General features: G+C 49.9%; 1 protein-coding gene across 3 annotated transcripts in view; it reads left to right on the top strand.

The window, feature by feature from the left end:
• The window catches only part of Sned1 (sushi, nidogen and EGF like domains 1), a 61,337-nt gene that overhangs the window by 14,387 nt on the left and 32,765 nt on the right, over positions 1-14,185 (top strand). For all 3 annotated transcript variants that reach the window (XR_003378168.1, XM_013351615.2, XM_026786059.1), the window contains exons 2-8: positions 3,733-4,020; positions 6,547-6,687; positions 7,221-7,383; positions 9,387-9,512; positions 9,841-9,954; positions 13,005-13,118; positions 13,251-13,364. Coding sequence is in view for 2 of the 3 variants with exons in the window: in XM_013351615.2 (XP_013207069.1) it covers positions 3,733-4,020; positions 6,547-6,687; positions 7,221-7,383; positions 9,387-9,512; positions 9,841-9,954; positions 13,005-13,118; positions 13,251-13,364 (1,060 nt within the window). In the remaining variant the exon portion in view is untranslated. The remainder of the gene's footprint in view (positions 1-3,732; positions 4,021-6,546; positions 6,688-7,220; positions 7,384-9,386; positions 9,513-9,840; positions 9,955-13,004; positions 13,119-13,250; positions 13,365-14,185) is intronic.

Here is a 14,185-nt window from a genome sequence, read left to right as displayed (position 1 = left end):
AAGAAAAAGAAAATTAGTTTAACCATAAATAAATTTGTTTCTAATGTAAGTCACATCTTCCTAACAAAACCCCAGTTTGATAACCATGAGTAACTTATCCCGCGTCCATATCTCCGTGTAACTGTCCATCCAGAACAGGCCGTGTGAGCCTCGTAAAGCGTCCCTCTGTCTGCACTTCTTTACTGAGTGTCTGGGGACAGCGCAAAGGCCCAAGTGGATGCCTCGCACGTTGAGGGTTTGCTCTCTTAGCTGAGAAGTTTGGCTCTTACCGCAAGCCTGCTCTTCATCCCCAAGAGGATAATATTTCATCTCTCAAGGCTGCGCTCTGCGAACACAATCCAAGGAAATGACCTTGCCGATGGCCGACAGGGACTGGCATTCTTGTTTCCAGCAAAAGTCTAGGCTCAGGGCCACAGTGAACGCTTCCCCCGTCAGGCTACTCCTCGGCCCACACATTTTACCAGAGAACATTCTGAAATGCCCCACCGTGGTCACGAAGTAGTCTATTTCCATTTGCCCTGTCATCTACTGAGACCCCATTAGGTGTAAAGCCATTGCATCTGCCTGATGGGTGTGAATGGATGTTCACCTCTAGTGATCCGTTTGCCCTCATGGTCTCTTTGATTTGATGATAATACAACAGTGCCAGCTGTCCTTTGGCTAGCATCTGGTTTATCTTCACTAGAACCTCTAATTCATTTTAACGTATTGTGTGGCTGGAAGAGATGTCTTCATCTCTATCCCTCATGCTGTTCCTTCCCTCTGACTGACAACTGATTCTGTCTCTGCCCCTTACCATTCTATCTGGTCCATCCTTAATATTTTTCATCTATTTTGAATATTTTAACTGCCCTATCTTATCTTTCTCCATCAAGGATGTTCAGCCCCTGGGGTCTCAACGATTCTCCAGATGGTACAGATAACCTTTAATACATCAGGAGTCATTAATAGGCCCCGTTGTACCTTTACTTCCCACTGGAACAGCTGTGGCCTGAGGGGACCTCAGTTTGATGCCTTTTCCAGTCTCTATGCTTTTTCTGTCTTGAGTTTTAATTTGTAGATTTCCTCACTAGTTCATTAACCACAGTGTTCCTTTTGATCATTGTCCACTTGGATTTAAGCTCTGGCTTCTTCCTTCTTTCCTTCTTGAATCTCTGACCTCACATCTCCTGCCAACTTGAAGTTGACCCAGCTTCTTTAAGTATGGGTCTATATTTCTAGGTATGCCTTTGTTACTGCTTGTGTGAATTGCCTTCATGTAACTTCTGAGTCTAGGGCTTTATGTTGGCACTGTTGTCTTCTGGTGTGCTGGAGATGTAACTCCATTGTTCTCAAGCTTCCATAGTTCCCAGGAAAAGTCAGCTGTCTGCGCATGAGCCCCCCCACCCCCGACTTGTTAGCTCTCTTCTTTCAGAATGGCTTCCTGCAGTTGGTTTCCTACTTTTCTAGCACGGGTTCAGTGTGGCTTTATTTTTTGTTTTCCCAGCTACTTGATCCCTGAGGTTTTTGGATGTACAGCTCCGCATCCTTCATCGATCCTGGAAGGCTCTCGCACTGTCTGCCTCCTTTCCTTCTCTCTGGTGTTTGTGCTGCTTCTTTTGTGCCTCTCACCTTTATTCTGATTCCTCCATCTTATCATCCTTGTGCTCAAACCAGAGAGTTTCTTAGCTGACATTTTGGTTTCAGTCCACTGCTTTTCTGTAATTGCATCAAATCGATTTTGAAATCTCATTACTTTATTATATGCATTTGATTCCTTGTTATATTTGGCTTTGGAAATACTTCTTTTTTTTCAGGTTTTTTGAGACAGGATTTCTCTGTAACTTTGGAGACTATCCTGGAACTTGCTCTGTAGACCAAGCTGGCCTCGAGCTCACAGAGATCCACCTGCCTCTGCCTCCCGAGTACTGGGATTAAAGGCGTGTACCACCACTTCCCAGTTGAAAATACCTTCTTTTATAATTATCATCAAGATTTTTTTATCGCAACCATTTTCTCCTAATTTTTATTGTCATAAAACATACAGCTTCGACGTTAGGTATAAACAGTTCAGCAGTGTTAACGGGCATTTAATTGGCTGTGTTAACCATTACCATCTGCCGTGCTCTTCCACAACCTGGGTCTCACAATCCTGACTAGGGACAAGGTACTGAAGAAAGGACAGAACCACAGACGCATGTACAGAGAGCTGAGGTCATATGGCTTGGGTTATCTGATGGAGAAGCTGCAGTACCCTAGAAGCTCAGCATGTCTATTATAGACAGGGAGCTGAGGTTATTGTATACAGCTGAGCAGGAAGCAGGCTTAGCTCATCTTGGTAGGAGCAGTCTCTGTAGAAGAGCAGTCTTCGGGCTGTAAATATCTCGAGTGGACATTTCTGCACACACTGTCAACATTTGTACTTAGACCCAAGGAAGCCTTTGCTGCTTCCATGGATCTGAGGCATCAGGGTCCTCGACGTGACTGTGTCCATGCCAACAATACACATCCACTCCGGACCTTAATCCCTCCCTGCAGCCACCACCCATCCAAGCAAATCTTTGTATCTTCCAAAACTGAAACCCTATACTGATTAAGTAAAAACTCCCCATTGCCCCCTTCCTTAGCCCATGAAAAATACCAATCTTCCTTCCACCTCTGTGAGTTTAATGATCTGGAGGCTTTGAGTAAATGGATTCACGCAGTATTTATCTTTCTATTTCACTCATCGGGATGCCATTCAATTTCAGCCACATTATCGCATGTCAAGGTGTTTTCCCTTTTAACAATGCCCCATTCTTTGCAGGTGCTATGTCGTCTTGTTGACATGTTTGTTCATCAGTAGACACTTGGGTTGCTCCCAATGTTTAGATATTGCTAATAATGTTGTGATACAAACGATGCTATATAGTGCTAGTACAGGTCTCCTCAGAATGAAGCCCAGAGTATGCCCAGGCACCACTGCCTGACATCCTGTGAGGTCAGAGCTAGCTGCAGTCCACCTGACTGCTGTAACAAAGTGTCTTACACTGTGCAACCTGGAAGCAATAGGAATTAATTAACAGTCCTGGAGCCTGAGAAGTCCAAGGCACTACCAGAGTCCATAACTAGTGAGGTCTGCCTTCCTGTTCATAGATGGGAGTCTTGCTGTGTCTTCACGTGGTAGAAGGGACCCTGGGCTTCTTTCATAAGGGCATTGGTCCCATTCACAAGGCTCGACCCTCTTAACTGCGCCCTTGACTTAACGATTTTAACACATGGCAGGTAGTATAGCCAAGTCTCAGAGGTGAGAAAACCAGAATGCAGAGAGGCAGGCTAACTTGTCGCAGACTGCATAGCTAGTGAGTTGCAGAGTTGGGGCCAGAGCCTCCTGCCCATCCTGAGGTCCAAACACACACTGCCCAACTTGACCATCACAGACTTTCCAAGCCATACTGGCCCCTGAGCCTCCTGTTTACTCTCACGCACTTGGCTCAATGAAAGAATGCTGACCCACCTCCCAAGGCCTCTGGCTAGAGTATGGTACACCTGGGTAGCAACCAGAGCCACTTGTTAGCAGCAGGGCAGAGCCTGGCCCTGGGTACAAGACCTGCAAGAGAGGATAGAGCAGGACCACATGGTTCCATTTCAGGGATGCCTGCCTGATCTGGATCCCTCTTAAAGGATGCTGGGGGTAGGGCAACTGAGACGCCGCTGGGTTGACCACCTTCTGCAGTGCCCAGTCCATACCTGTCCTGGTTTTCTGCCTCACAGGTGAACAATAACGGGATCATCTCCTTCCTGAAGGAGGTTTCTCAGTTCACCCCTGTGGCCTTCCCCATTGCCAAAGACCGCTGTGTGGTAGCAGCCTTCTGGGCAGATGTGGACAACCGACGTGCAGGCGACGTCTACTACCGGGAGGCCACTGACCCGGCCACACTACGGAGAGCCACAGAGGACATCAGACGGTACTTTCCTGAGCTCCCGGACTTCTCTGCTACCTGGGTTTTTGTTGCCACCTGGTACCGCGTGACCTTCTTTGGAGGCAGCTCCTCTTCCCCCGTGAGTCCAGGTGGCTGTGCGGCCTGGGAGGGAGGCTGTGTGGTTGGGACCCTGCCGAGGCAGGCCAGGTATAGACGGTCTACAGCCAGAGAGGACTCTGGGCTTAAGGTTGTGTCACCTTTTTCTGAGATCACAGGGCCAGGGTGGAGGAGGACAGAGCCTCGCCCTTCCAGGCCCAGCACAGCAGTTGGCAGGAGGGAGCTGCATAGGTGCTAGGAGGATTTCTATTGGAATGGCTTAGTTCTCGAACAGTTCCAGGGTGGGGCAGAGGGAGGGAGGGTCTGTTCTTGGCGGGATATTTTTTGTTTGGTCGGTTCTTGTAGGTTTGTTTTGTGTGCACGCGTGCATACGTGCATGTGTGTGTGTGTGAGAGAGAGAGAGAGAGAGAGAGAGAAGTATGTCACGCATGTATCTTCAAGTGTGCACGCCTATGGACAGGCCAGAGGAAGACATTGGATGTCCTGTTCTGTGTCATTTTATCCCTTATGTCATCTAGACAGGGGCTAGCAGTAAACTTTGGGCTAGGCTAGCAGCCAGCAAAACTCAAGCAATCCCCCTGTCTCTACCACCCATGCTTATGTATACACACAGGCTTAAGTGTGGCCATGTTCCAGTGTGTACTAGTGCTGGATGTTCATCTTCACACTTGTACAGCTGAACCACCAGCACAACTGCTGGGGTTTGTTTTGTTTTGGAATAAGGTAATCATGTAAACCAGGTTGGCTTCAAACTCACTACGTAGGTGTGAATGACCTTCAACTCCTGACCCTCTCACCTCAGCTTCCAGAGTGCTGGGTCTACAGGTGTGTGCCGGCATACCTGACTGTTCCGTTTGTCTTTGGTGAGTGTGGTTGGCTGATGTTACCCATCCAGATGGATTACTTTCCAGCACTTACTATACATAGGCCTATTCTGGATACTGAGCCACACAGAAAGAAAACCTGAGATGCAAGTGGCCTTTCAAAAGGGCTTTGGTAAGGGCACCTTCTGGGTGGCAGGCAGTGTCCCAAGCACTGGATAGCAGCCCTGGAAAGACAAGCCCACACTGTGGGGCTTATACGGGCCCCTAACAAAGACAGCAGGCACTGGGATATGCTCAGAAGTGCAGTCTGTCCAGGTAGCACCTGCTGGGAAGGCTCATCAACACCAGGTGGATCTGTATATTTCATTGCTCTACAGCCCCGACCACTGACCTTTGCGATCGTCACCCTTCCCACCACCCACACAAAGCATTAGCATCCGTCTGTTTACTCTCTCCTGCCAAATTTTATATGAGAATGATTCCCGCTCTGCTCTCCATTGTTCCCAATGGTTGAGACAACCTTGGGCTGTGAGGAGGGTCCCCGTACTACCAGTGCCTTATGCATGGCCCTTCGAGATCCTACTGTGACACACATCTCCAGAACAGGCTGCTGCCCTTGCAGGGTCTCCTGCAGGCGTCCATTTGAAGGTGCCTGTTCTCTGCACCCCAGATAAGCGCTCTGTCATTTTTCTTCTTTGCTAACACTGCAGGCAAATAAAGGGATGCTTTTTTAAAACTTAGACATCTTTGGCTTCTACAGATGTTGGATATTTTTTCTAGTATCATTGCTAGAGCTAACGTACTTATTCATGCCTTCTTCCAATTTTTCTTAATACTTATGGTCCATTTTTATTGTTCTAAGTTCTTCTGGATATGAAGGATAACAGCAGTCTTGTCTGCTGTATGTTATGAATACATTTTTTTTGCTATTGTCTCCAAACATTTTAATATCACAACACTTTTTCCACTCAGAAGCTTTTGTCCATAAATGTGTTGATCTCTCTTTTGGTCTTTGCTATTAATAAGCATCATAGAAGTCCTTCTCTGAGATGCAACACATATTACCCAAGGTTTTCTTCTAGGAATTCTATGATGTTTATTTTAAAACCATACTTGAGCAGGGCAATGGTGGCACACACCTTTAATCCCTGCTCAAGAGCAGAGGCAGGAGGATCTCTGTAAATTGGAGGCCAGCCTGGTCTATAAGAGTTTCAGGAAAAGCACCAGAGAAACCCTGTCATGAAAAAAAGAAAAAAAAAAGAATACTGGATTTGGGATTTGTTTTCATGCATGGTGTGAAGCAGGGCAGGATGCTAGCTTTGCCCTTTTTCAGTTTCCCATGTGTCCCAAGATCATTTCTTCACCCCAGCCTGAAATGCCTTCTTGGGGTACACTGTTCAGCAATGTTCATGGAGTAAAGGTCCAAAAAACGTAAACCCTAATATTAGCAACTACTTTTCCTCTTTGTTTTTGTTCTTACCACAGAGATTTTGTGGGTTTGGCTGAGGGAGTGCTTCAGCCTCTACAGGAGCCTGAGGCCCTTATAGCTGGGGACCATGTCTGCTCCAGGTGTTCTGGCCCTGTCCCTCAATGTTCGGGTAGGCTGTAGAGATAGACAAAACTACCATGGTCCTACCTTCGTTGGCTGTGCATTTGGAGGAGAAAGGGTCTTTGATGTGGGGCAGGGAATGCAGCCAGTCACAGCTGGCTCCTTCTCCTGGCAGGTCAACACATTCCAAATAGTGCTCATCACCGATGGCCAGTTCTCCTTCACCATCTTCAACTACGAGGCCATCCTGTGGACCACAGGCACACACGCCAGCAGCGGGGGTGATGCTGACGGCTTGGGAGGCATCGCAGCCCAGGTAGGCCAGGCTAGAATTGGCATCCACCCTGCTCCTCCCGCCAAGGTACCATGAGCAGAAGCGGTAGGCAGACATCCACTGTAGCAGATACCTGCTACCCTCTACTTCTATGCAGAGATCAGTCTGTGGCAGCCACGGTGACTCTGTCCCTCAGGCCTCTCAGTGCCCAGAACCACAAGAGCCCCTGGTACCTTTGTCCCTTCCTCCCTGATAAGGGTCTCTGTCCCAAATGTGTCAGGAGGGCTGTGCCCATCCTTCAAGCCATGCTTCTCCACTCACCTCTGGTCCCCAACGTTCCCCAACACTTCCATGGGCCCTAGATGAGGCCTAGATGCTGAATGGGTGAGTGCTGGAAGCTAGGGAGGAAGTCGAGCACCATGCTTGATTGGAGGGACTACTGAAGTCAGCAGACCCCAGCATCAACCGTGTCCTCTGCTTACAAGGCCATCCCTCCACCATCCTTGACTTGGCCATCCTGAGAGAGGCCTCAGTGACTGTAAGGAGACCTGCCTCCTTCTCTGCCCCGCTCCCAGGCAGGTTTCAACGCAGGTGATGGTCACCGTTACTTCAACATCCCTGGGTCACGCACAGCAGACATGGCTGAGGTGGAGACCACCACCAACGTGGGCGTGCCCGGGCGCTGGGCGTTTAGAATCGATGATGCCCAGGTGCGCGTGGGGGGCTGCGGCCATACAAGTAAGAGGCTCAGGGAGGGGAGGGCTGAGGAACCCTGTGGCAGTAGGGGTGGGACTCAGGGGCTAGGACCTATCCCCCACCTCCCTAAATCCCCATCTACCCATCCCTGCCCCACAGCCCATCCTGTCACATGCCTCAGGTGATCTGGGTCTTCCGGAAGAGGACCAGAGTAGGGTCTCTGCCCACATCCCACCCCTGCCTCCATCTCAGGGGTGAGGGGGGGAGACCGGGACCTCCATAGGCCTGATGGTACTGACAAGCCAGAGCTTCGTATGGTCCTTCTGATCTAGTAGGATAAGCAGTCAGGTGACCCTGGTAGCACCCACTCAGGAGCCCCAGCTCTACCACCATGTGGTCTCTAGAAGGTACCATATCCAGAAACACCCTGCCCACAATGCAGAGGTGTCAAAACACTAGCTGACTGACCAGTAGATCCCTTCATCACAAACCCTCCTAAATCCGAGTTGAAGACATGTCCCTGACGGGACCCCCCCCACACACTTGTTGGTCATGTGGATGAGGCCACAGAACAGGGTGCTTTTCCTCGGCACCGAGTCCCCTGAAGAGAACTCAACTGGGAAATTACACAGAGCAGCCACAGGTCAGGGGGACTGTGGGGTGAAGGGGAGACGAGGATGAGTGTACTCAGGACATGCAGGGCTGGGGAGGGGGAAGTTGGCACACACTTGACATGCTGGGTACATAGCAGGCCAGCCTGGGAAGCCGAGCTGAATTCCATGCCATTCCAGTTCCAGAGCAGCAAGTGGAACACTTAAGGGGGCAGAACCCCAGGGCAGCCCCAGCCCTGCTCCTGGCCAGCAGTCAGCTCTGATACTAGGACCCTGGCCAGTGGCATGTCAAGTGGGCCTGTGGGTGCTGCTTGCAGTGGGGGCTGGGAAATCAGGTCCCTTGCCAAAGGCCGGAGTGTTAGGTTCTGGCAGAGGAGCAAGGGGCACGTATGGGCAGACCATATTTTTGAAGCTGTTACAGCTCAGCTGAATGGGGACTCTCAGGAGAGCATCCCACCAGGTCCTTCCGGGTGCCCCCCCATTGCAGAGCACCGCCCCCAGGTCTATGGGATAAGACGGAACAAGAAACAGCAGCAGAGATGCCTTGGTACTGTGCTGCCTCTAGGAGCAGGGACGTAGCTATGCTGCAAGCCCCGGGGCAATTGTGGGGTGTTATAGAAACATGAGATTGCTCAGAAGGGAGGGCGAAGGGCGCATTAGAGGTGGCGCCTGGTGCATGGAAGTCTAACTCCTAAGCAAACCCAGCTTCTGGCCGTGGCTGCAAAGAGCAGCCAAATTTCAAGTAGACCAGGTGAGCACAGTGCTGCTAAATGATCCGAGTTGACAGAAAGGTAAGATCCCTGATCAGAAGACACCACAGTCTGAAGAGTGTGGGGGACCACCAGTCCTCCCTGGAGTCCTCCTCCTAGCAATAGGCGATTGGAGTCCTTGAGACTTTCTCATCTCCTGCCTATTTGTGATTAACCTCTTATTTCAGGAGCCCAGCCAGAAATTACAGAATGGAGTTTAGGGGTTGCTGAGGTCTCAGGGGAACCCCGGGAGGCCTTCCTAAGAGCCCGTGCTGTGATAAACACTGGCTGTGACAGCTTCTCATTTTACACGTGTAGGAACCAGGAGGGTAGCTGAGCAGCCCTAGAAGTGGCAGTGGTAGAAGTAAAAAGGATTAGAGAGATAAGAGGAGTTGTGGATGCAGGTGATTCTGGGGATGTCTGTCTCCACAGGAAGCCAGAGTCAGAGCCTAGGACATTAAGCCTAGAACAATCAGCAAGAGACCCTGGCAAGGGTACCTGCAGGCAAACTGGGGTCTAGCTCAAAGACCCAGAAACCGAACACAAAGATGCACGGTCACCAATGTTGTGGTCACTAAACTGACCCTCTGGTGGAGGGAAGGGAGACGTAGCCATTGCAGGTGGCTCTCCTGCCCACATTCTTGATGCAGTGGCCTGAGGCTTGGGCTCCTTCCTGTGTCCGCAGCCTCTGTGTGCCTGGCCCTGCGTCCGTGCCTCAATGGCGGCAAGTGCATTGATGACTGCATCACAGGCAATCCCTCCTACACCTGCTCCTGCCTCGCGGGCTTCACAGGGCGGAGATGCCACCTGGGTGAGTCACTGGCACCCAGGTGGGGACAAGGTGCCCGTTGATTGCCCTGCACGACATCACTCCCTCACCCACTGGTCATACGCCAGGCTCAGGGGATACTGACAGTGGCACTGAGGGCCAAGGTCTCCTTGCTCGTGATGGAGAAACTGATGGAGGTCTAAGGCTATGGCCATGTGGCAGTGAGTGCTGTTGCTGCTGCTGCTCCTAGCCACTCTAAGTTAAGGCCTGTCTGGGTTCGGGGCTTAGTCTGTTCCCCACCCCTACCCAAAGCCCTGGCAATTCCTTCACAGTTTCCTCTACTGAGGCCCCAGCCTGCTCCATGTTTCAGATGTAAACGAGTGTGCCTCCCACCCATGCCAAAATGGTGGGACCTGCACCCACGGCATCAACAGCTTCAGCTGCCAGTGCCCCGTCGGCTTCACGGGACTCACCTGTGAATCAGGTAAGAAGGCACCAACCCTGCCTGCTGCAAGACACAAGACACACAGCTAGGGGAGAGTGAGACTGAGGACGGCAGAAGGATTTGGCACCAGCGTGGGCAGCCTAGAGAGTTCTGTCGTAAGGGGGTGCAGGAGCCCGATGTCTTATGGTGTGGGCAGGAGCAAATATGGGTGAGTGTAGCAAACACAGACTTCCTGGCCCCGATGCTTCGGAAAAGATGAGAGCCCAGGTCCTGCACTGGCCGGGGTCAGAGTCTTCTGGGTGTGAGAAGGTGGAGGATTTTCAGGGTGAGATGGGATAGCTTTCAGATGGGGAGGGTAAGGCACATGCTCACAGAGCACAGGCTTTCTGTCACACTGGCCCTGAACCAGCTGCTCCCTCCAAGACTGTCACAATCTGGGCAGGTGCAGGGTCGGGTCCTGCTGCTTCTCCACTGTTGCTTTCCAACCACTGGAGCCCTTTGTTTTCACAGTTCCAGCTCATCTGAAGCATCCCCCAATAGATTCAGGCTCCGGGTTCCTACTGTCCACTGGTACCACCTGAGAGCCCTCCGTCTTGCTCTGCACTGTCTAGCCTCCAGCATCACCATGTGGGCTACTCCAAGGCAGCCCCTGAATGTCAAACACTGACCACCATACCCGACCCAGCTCAGCCAAACAGGCACCCCCTTCACCCCCATAGTGTCCTACATCATCTAGCCATCATTATAAAATACTACTACAGTGTTGTAATGAAGATCCTTAAACTCTTTCTACGCACCAACCTTTTGCTAAAGAAATTTTTATGCACTTCCAGATATATAGGTACACAAAATCGCTGTATCAATCAAACATTTACTGATGATAAATCATATTGAAATTTATCTTTAAACTATAATTTTTACCACTGATTAAAGATGAAAGCAGCTAGGAGTGGTGGTGAATTCCTTTAAAGTCAGAACTTAGGAAGCAGAGGCAAGTAGATCTTTATACGTTTGAGGTTAGCCTGGTCTACATAGAGGGTTCCAGATCAGCCAAGGCTACATGGTGAGACCATTTCTCAAAAAATAAGGAGAGAAAAAAAAATGTGTCCTCAAATTTGAATACTAACAAGGTATATGTGCTTATTTATTTTTACATAAAAAGTTAAATTGTGGCTGAGTATTTGATAATGCAGGGCATCTTCAGTAATTCAGAGCTGATGAATATTTTGATTTTATAATCATCGATGATAAGAATACTGCTTCACATAAATGTATAGTACAAAATGACAGAAGTATGTTTAGCGCCATCAGAAATGCTGAAAACAGCCCTGGTCCCAAGCCAAAATTCATGGCGTTTGGGAGATGGCTCAGCAAAGCACTTGCCACTCAAGCATAAGAACCTGAGATGGATTCCTGCAACCCATCTTCAAGATCCAGGTGCTGTAGTAGGTACTTGTATCCATCCATTGACAAATAAGATGCTCCCTAGAGCTTACTGGCCGGCCATCCTACCCTAAATTGGCAACTTCCAAGCCTGACCCAAAAAAAAAAAAAAAAAAAGCAAGGCAAATAGTGCCTGAAGGATGGCGCCAAAGATTAACCTCTGGTCACCACTCACATACACATGTATGTATGCATGCATACACACGCAAATTAATTCAACCGGGTTTTTTGTTTGTTTTTTAGTTGACTCCGGTAAAACAGCAGTTTTAAAACTCAAACTCTCAGGCCAGGCATAGTGATTCAGGCTTTTAATCCCAGCAACAGGGAGGCAAAGGCAGGCAGATCTCTGTAAGTTCAAGGCCAGCCTGTACTACATAATGAATTCTAGGACACCCAGGGCTCTATAGACAAACCCTGACTCAAAAAAAAAAAAAAAGAAAGAAAGGAAGGAAGGAAGGAAGAAAAGAAATGAAAGTCGAGTTCTCTCTAAGATCCCACAACTCAAAGGTAATACTAATTTGTTACTTCCGTGCTGAGGAAGGATAGTAGGTAAGCACCAAAAGCCTTTGCTTACATAAGACATTATATTTGCACTAGAAGAAAAGTGTGGTTGGTGAGGGGTTTTAGGCAGGGTTGTTCACTGGTCTTGCCCTGCACGATGGCAGGTGGGGTGTGGAGTGTACACGCTGTGTTCAGCATTAAGGCAGCCCTGAAGCTAAGAGTCCACACTGTCAAGACCCCTCAGACCCAGGATGCATTTCATTTTGAATTTTTAGTTATGCAGTCAGCAGTACTTTGCTGTTGCAAATTTTTCACAATATTCAATTTCATGGTCACAAGAAGCTAAGTGTTAAATTTCAGGGTACACACACACACACATTTTTCCTTGAGAAAACTATAGTTGAATGACACTAAGAAGATTGTACACACACGCGCGCGCGCACGCGCACACACACACACACACACAAAGGAACGAGTTTGTGAAAGAAACGAAATGTAATTTTCAGTGCAGACAAAGATGGGATTTCCGTTTGGGAAGAGGGGTTTGCAGTGAACCCTCAGCTGTCCACTGTGGACAAGGCTACATTGTTCCAGCCCAAACCAGAGCCTGGTTGGTTGAACACATTCCGGGCTAAAGAGCTTTTCCTCAAGCAGGGGCTAGGACCTACTTGCCCTCCCTGCACCAGCAGAGCTAGGTGTGGGAGCTACTGTGCAGACGAGGGTGAAGGGTGCTACCATGCTGTCCAGGGAGGACTCAGCCTATGAGGTGTGAGAACGGCCCCAGAGGACATGAGCCAAGCTGGGCAGCAGCCGTTCCTTAGCCACTGAGACAGGCTGGAAGCCCCAGGTCCCAGCAGCACTCTGGATGCATGGCAGAAGCTGGTTCCATTCTCCCTACATCCTGTCCAGCATTCATGCCCCTCCTCTGTTCCAGGTTTGCTGAACGAGAACCAATTCATGCAGAGCTTTGGGTACCCTTGGGTACTGCCCTAGCCAGGCTTCCTCCCAGCCTGTCACCCCTCCAGAGACAACCAGCATCCCCTCTCGTTGAGCCTATAGCTATCAAGGGTGAGGCCCAGTGCCTGTCCTCAGGGATTTCTGCTCATCAGGCCTCCGATACCCTGTCTACTCATCCTTACTTGTAGCCCAGTCTCCCTGTGACAACAAAGTGTGTCAAAATGGCGGCCAGTGCCAGGCAGAGAGCAGCTCCGCAGCATGTGTGTGCCAGGCTGGGTACACTGGGGCCACCTGTGAGACAGGTGAGTGGCCTGCACACAGGATGGGAGGTGGGGGACTCTGGGTAGCAGGGAGTGCTTGGGAGGGCTCCCTTCTTGAGGTTCAGTATGGTCACAGTCTGGCTTAAGCTAAGCCCGTATCTTTCCTGCCCCAAGATGTGGATGAATGCAGCTCCGACCCATGCCTGAATGGAGGATCATGTGTTGACCTGGTTGGAAACTACAGCTGTGTTTGTGTGGAGCCCTTCGAGGGACCTCGATGTGAGACAGGTAGCTGCACATAGTTCTCCACCGTGACCGCAGCTTGTGCAGTGGCTGTCATTTTAACCACTCCCGGTTCCTTCCTCCCTTCCCTCCCCCTTCTCAGCCCTTCCAGAGTCACCGAACGGAAAGAGCAGGAGGCAACCAGGTTGGGCAGGCCTTTTCCTCCCTGGGCATTGGTCTCCATCTAGAACATGCAGGGGCAGATGACACCATTCCCAAGTCCGTGTTTTCAACTCAGGGTTCTATGCTCTTAAGCGCTGTCTCTTTCCTGGCACACAGGGAAAAGAGCTGTGGGGAGCAGACAGAAAACTGGCCTTTGTCACATGGGACCAAGCGTGCTCTTTCTACCCTATCTCATGTTTTAAATGTTGGCAATGACAAAGACAACTAGAGATTGCAAAGTATGGTGTAAAAATGTGATAAAAGTCCGGGCTGTGGTGGTGCTTGCCTTCATTCTCAGCACTCAGGGAGGCAGAGGCAGACAGATCTCTGTGAGTTCGAGGCCAGCCTGGTCTACAGAGCTAGTTCTTGGACAGCTAGACAGCTAGGGCTGTTACATAGAGAAACCCTGTCTCTGGCTAACTTTAGGGTTCACAATTTACCCACAAGGAAGACCCAGATGGATGGATTCCGTCAGATGCCACAGCAAGAGGCCAGGCCAGGCCCTGGTGAAGGCCTGAGAACAGAAAGCAGGAGTGGCGCCCTCACTTGCTGACTGTATTCAAATCCCCATTATTTGGTTCAATAACTGCCTTGCCTGAGTAGTTATGGAAAGATCGGTGTAGTGCACTAAATTTATATCAGAAAACAGGCAAGTGCTTTCTTTT

This window comes from Microtus ochrogaster, linkage group LG4, assembly GCF_000317375.1.
Source record: "Microtus ochrogaster isolate Prairie Vole_2 linkage group LG4, MicOch1.0, whole genome shotgun sequence".
Taxonomy (NCBI): domain Eukaryota; kingdom Metazoa; phylum Chordata; class Mammalia; order Rodentia; family Cricetidae; genus Microtus; species Microtus ochrogaster.
The sequence above is the reverse complement of the archived record's forward strand: the minus strand, read 5'-3'. Positions and strand labels throughout refer to the sequence as shown.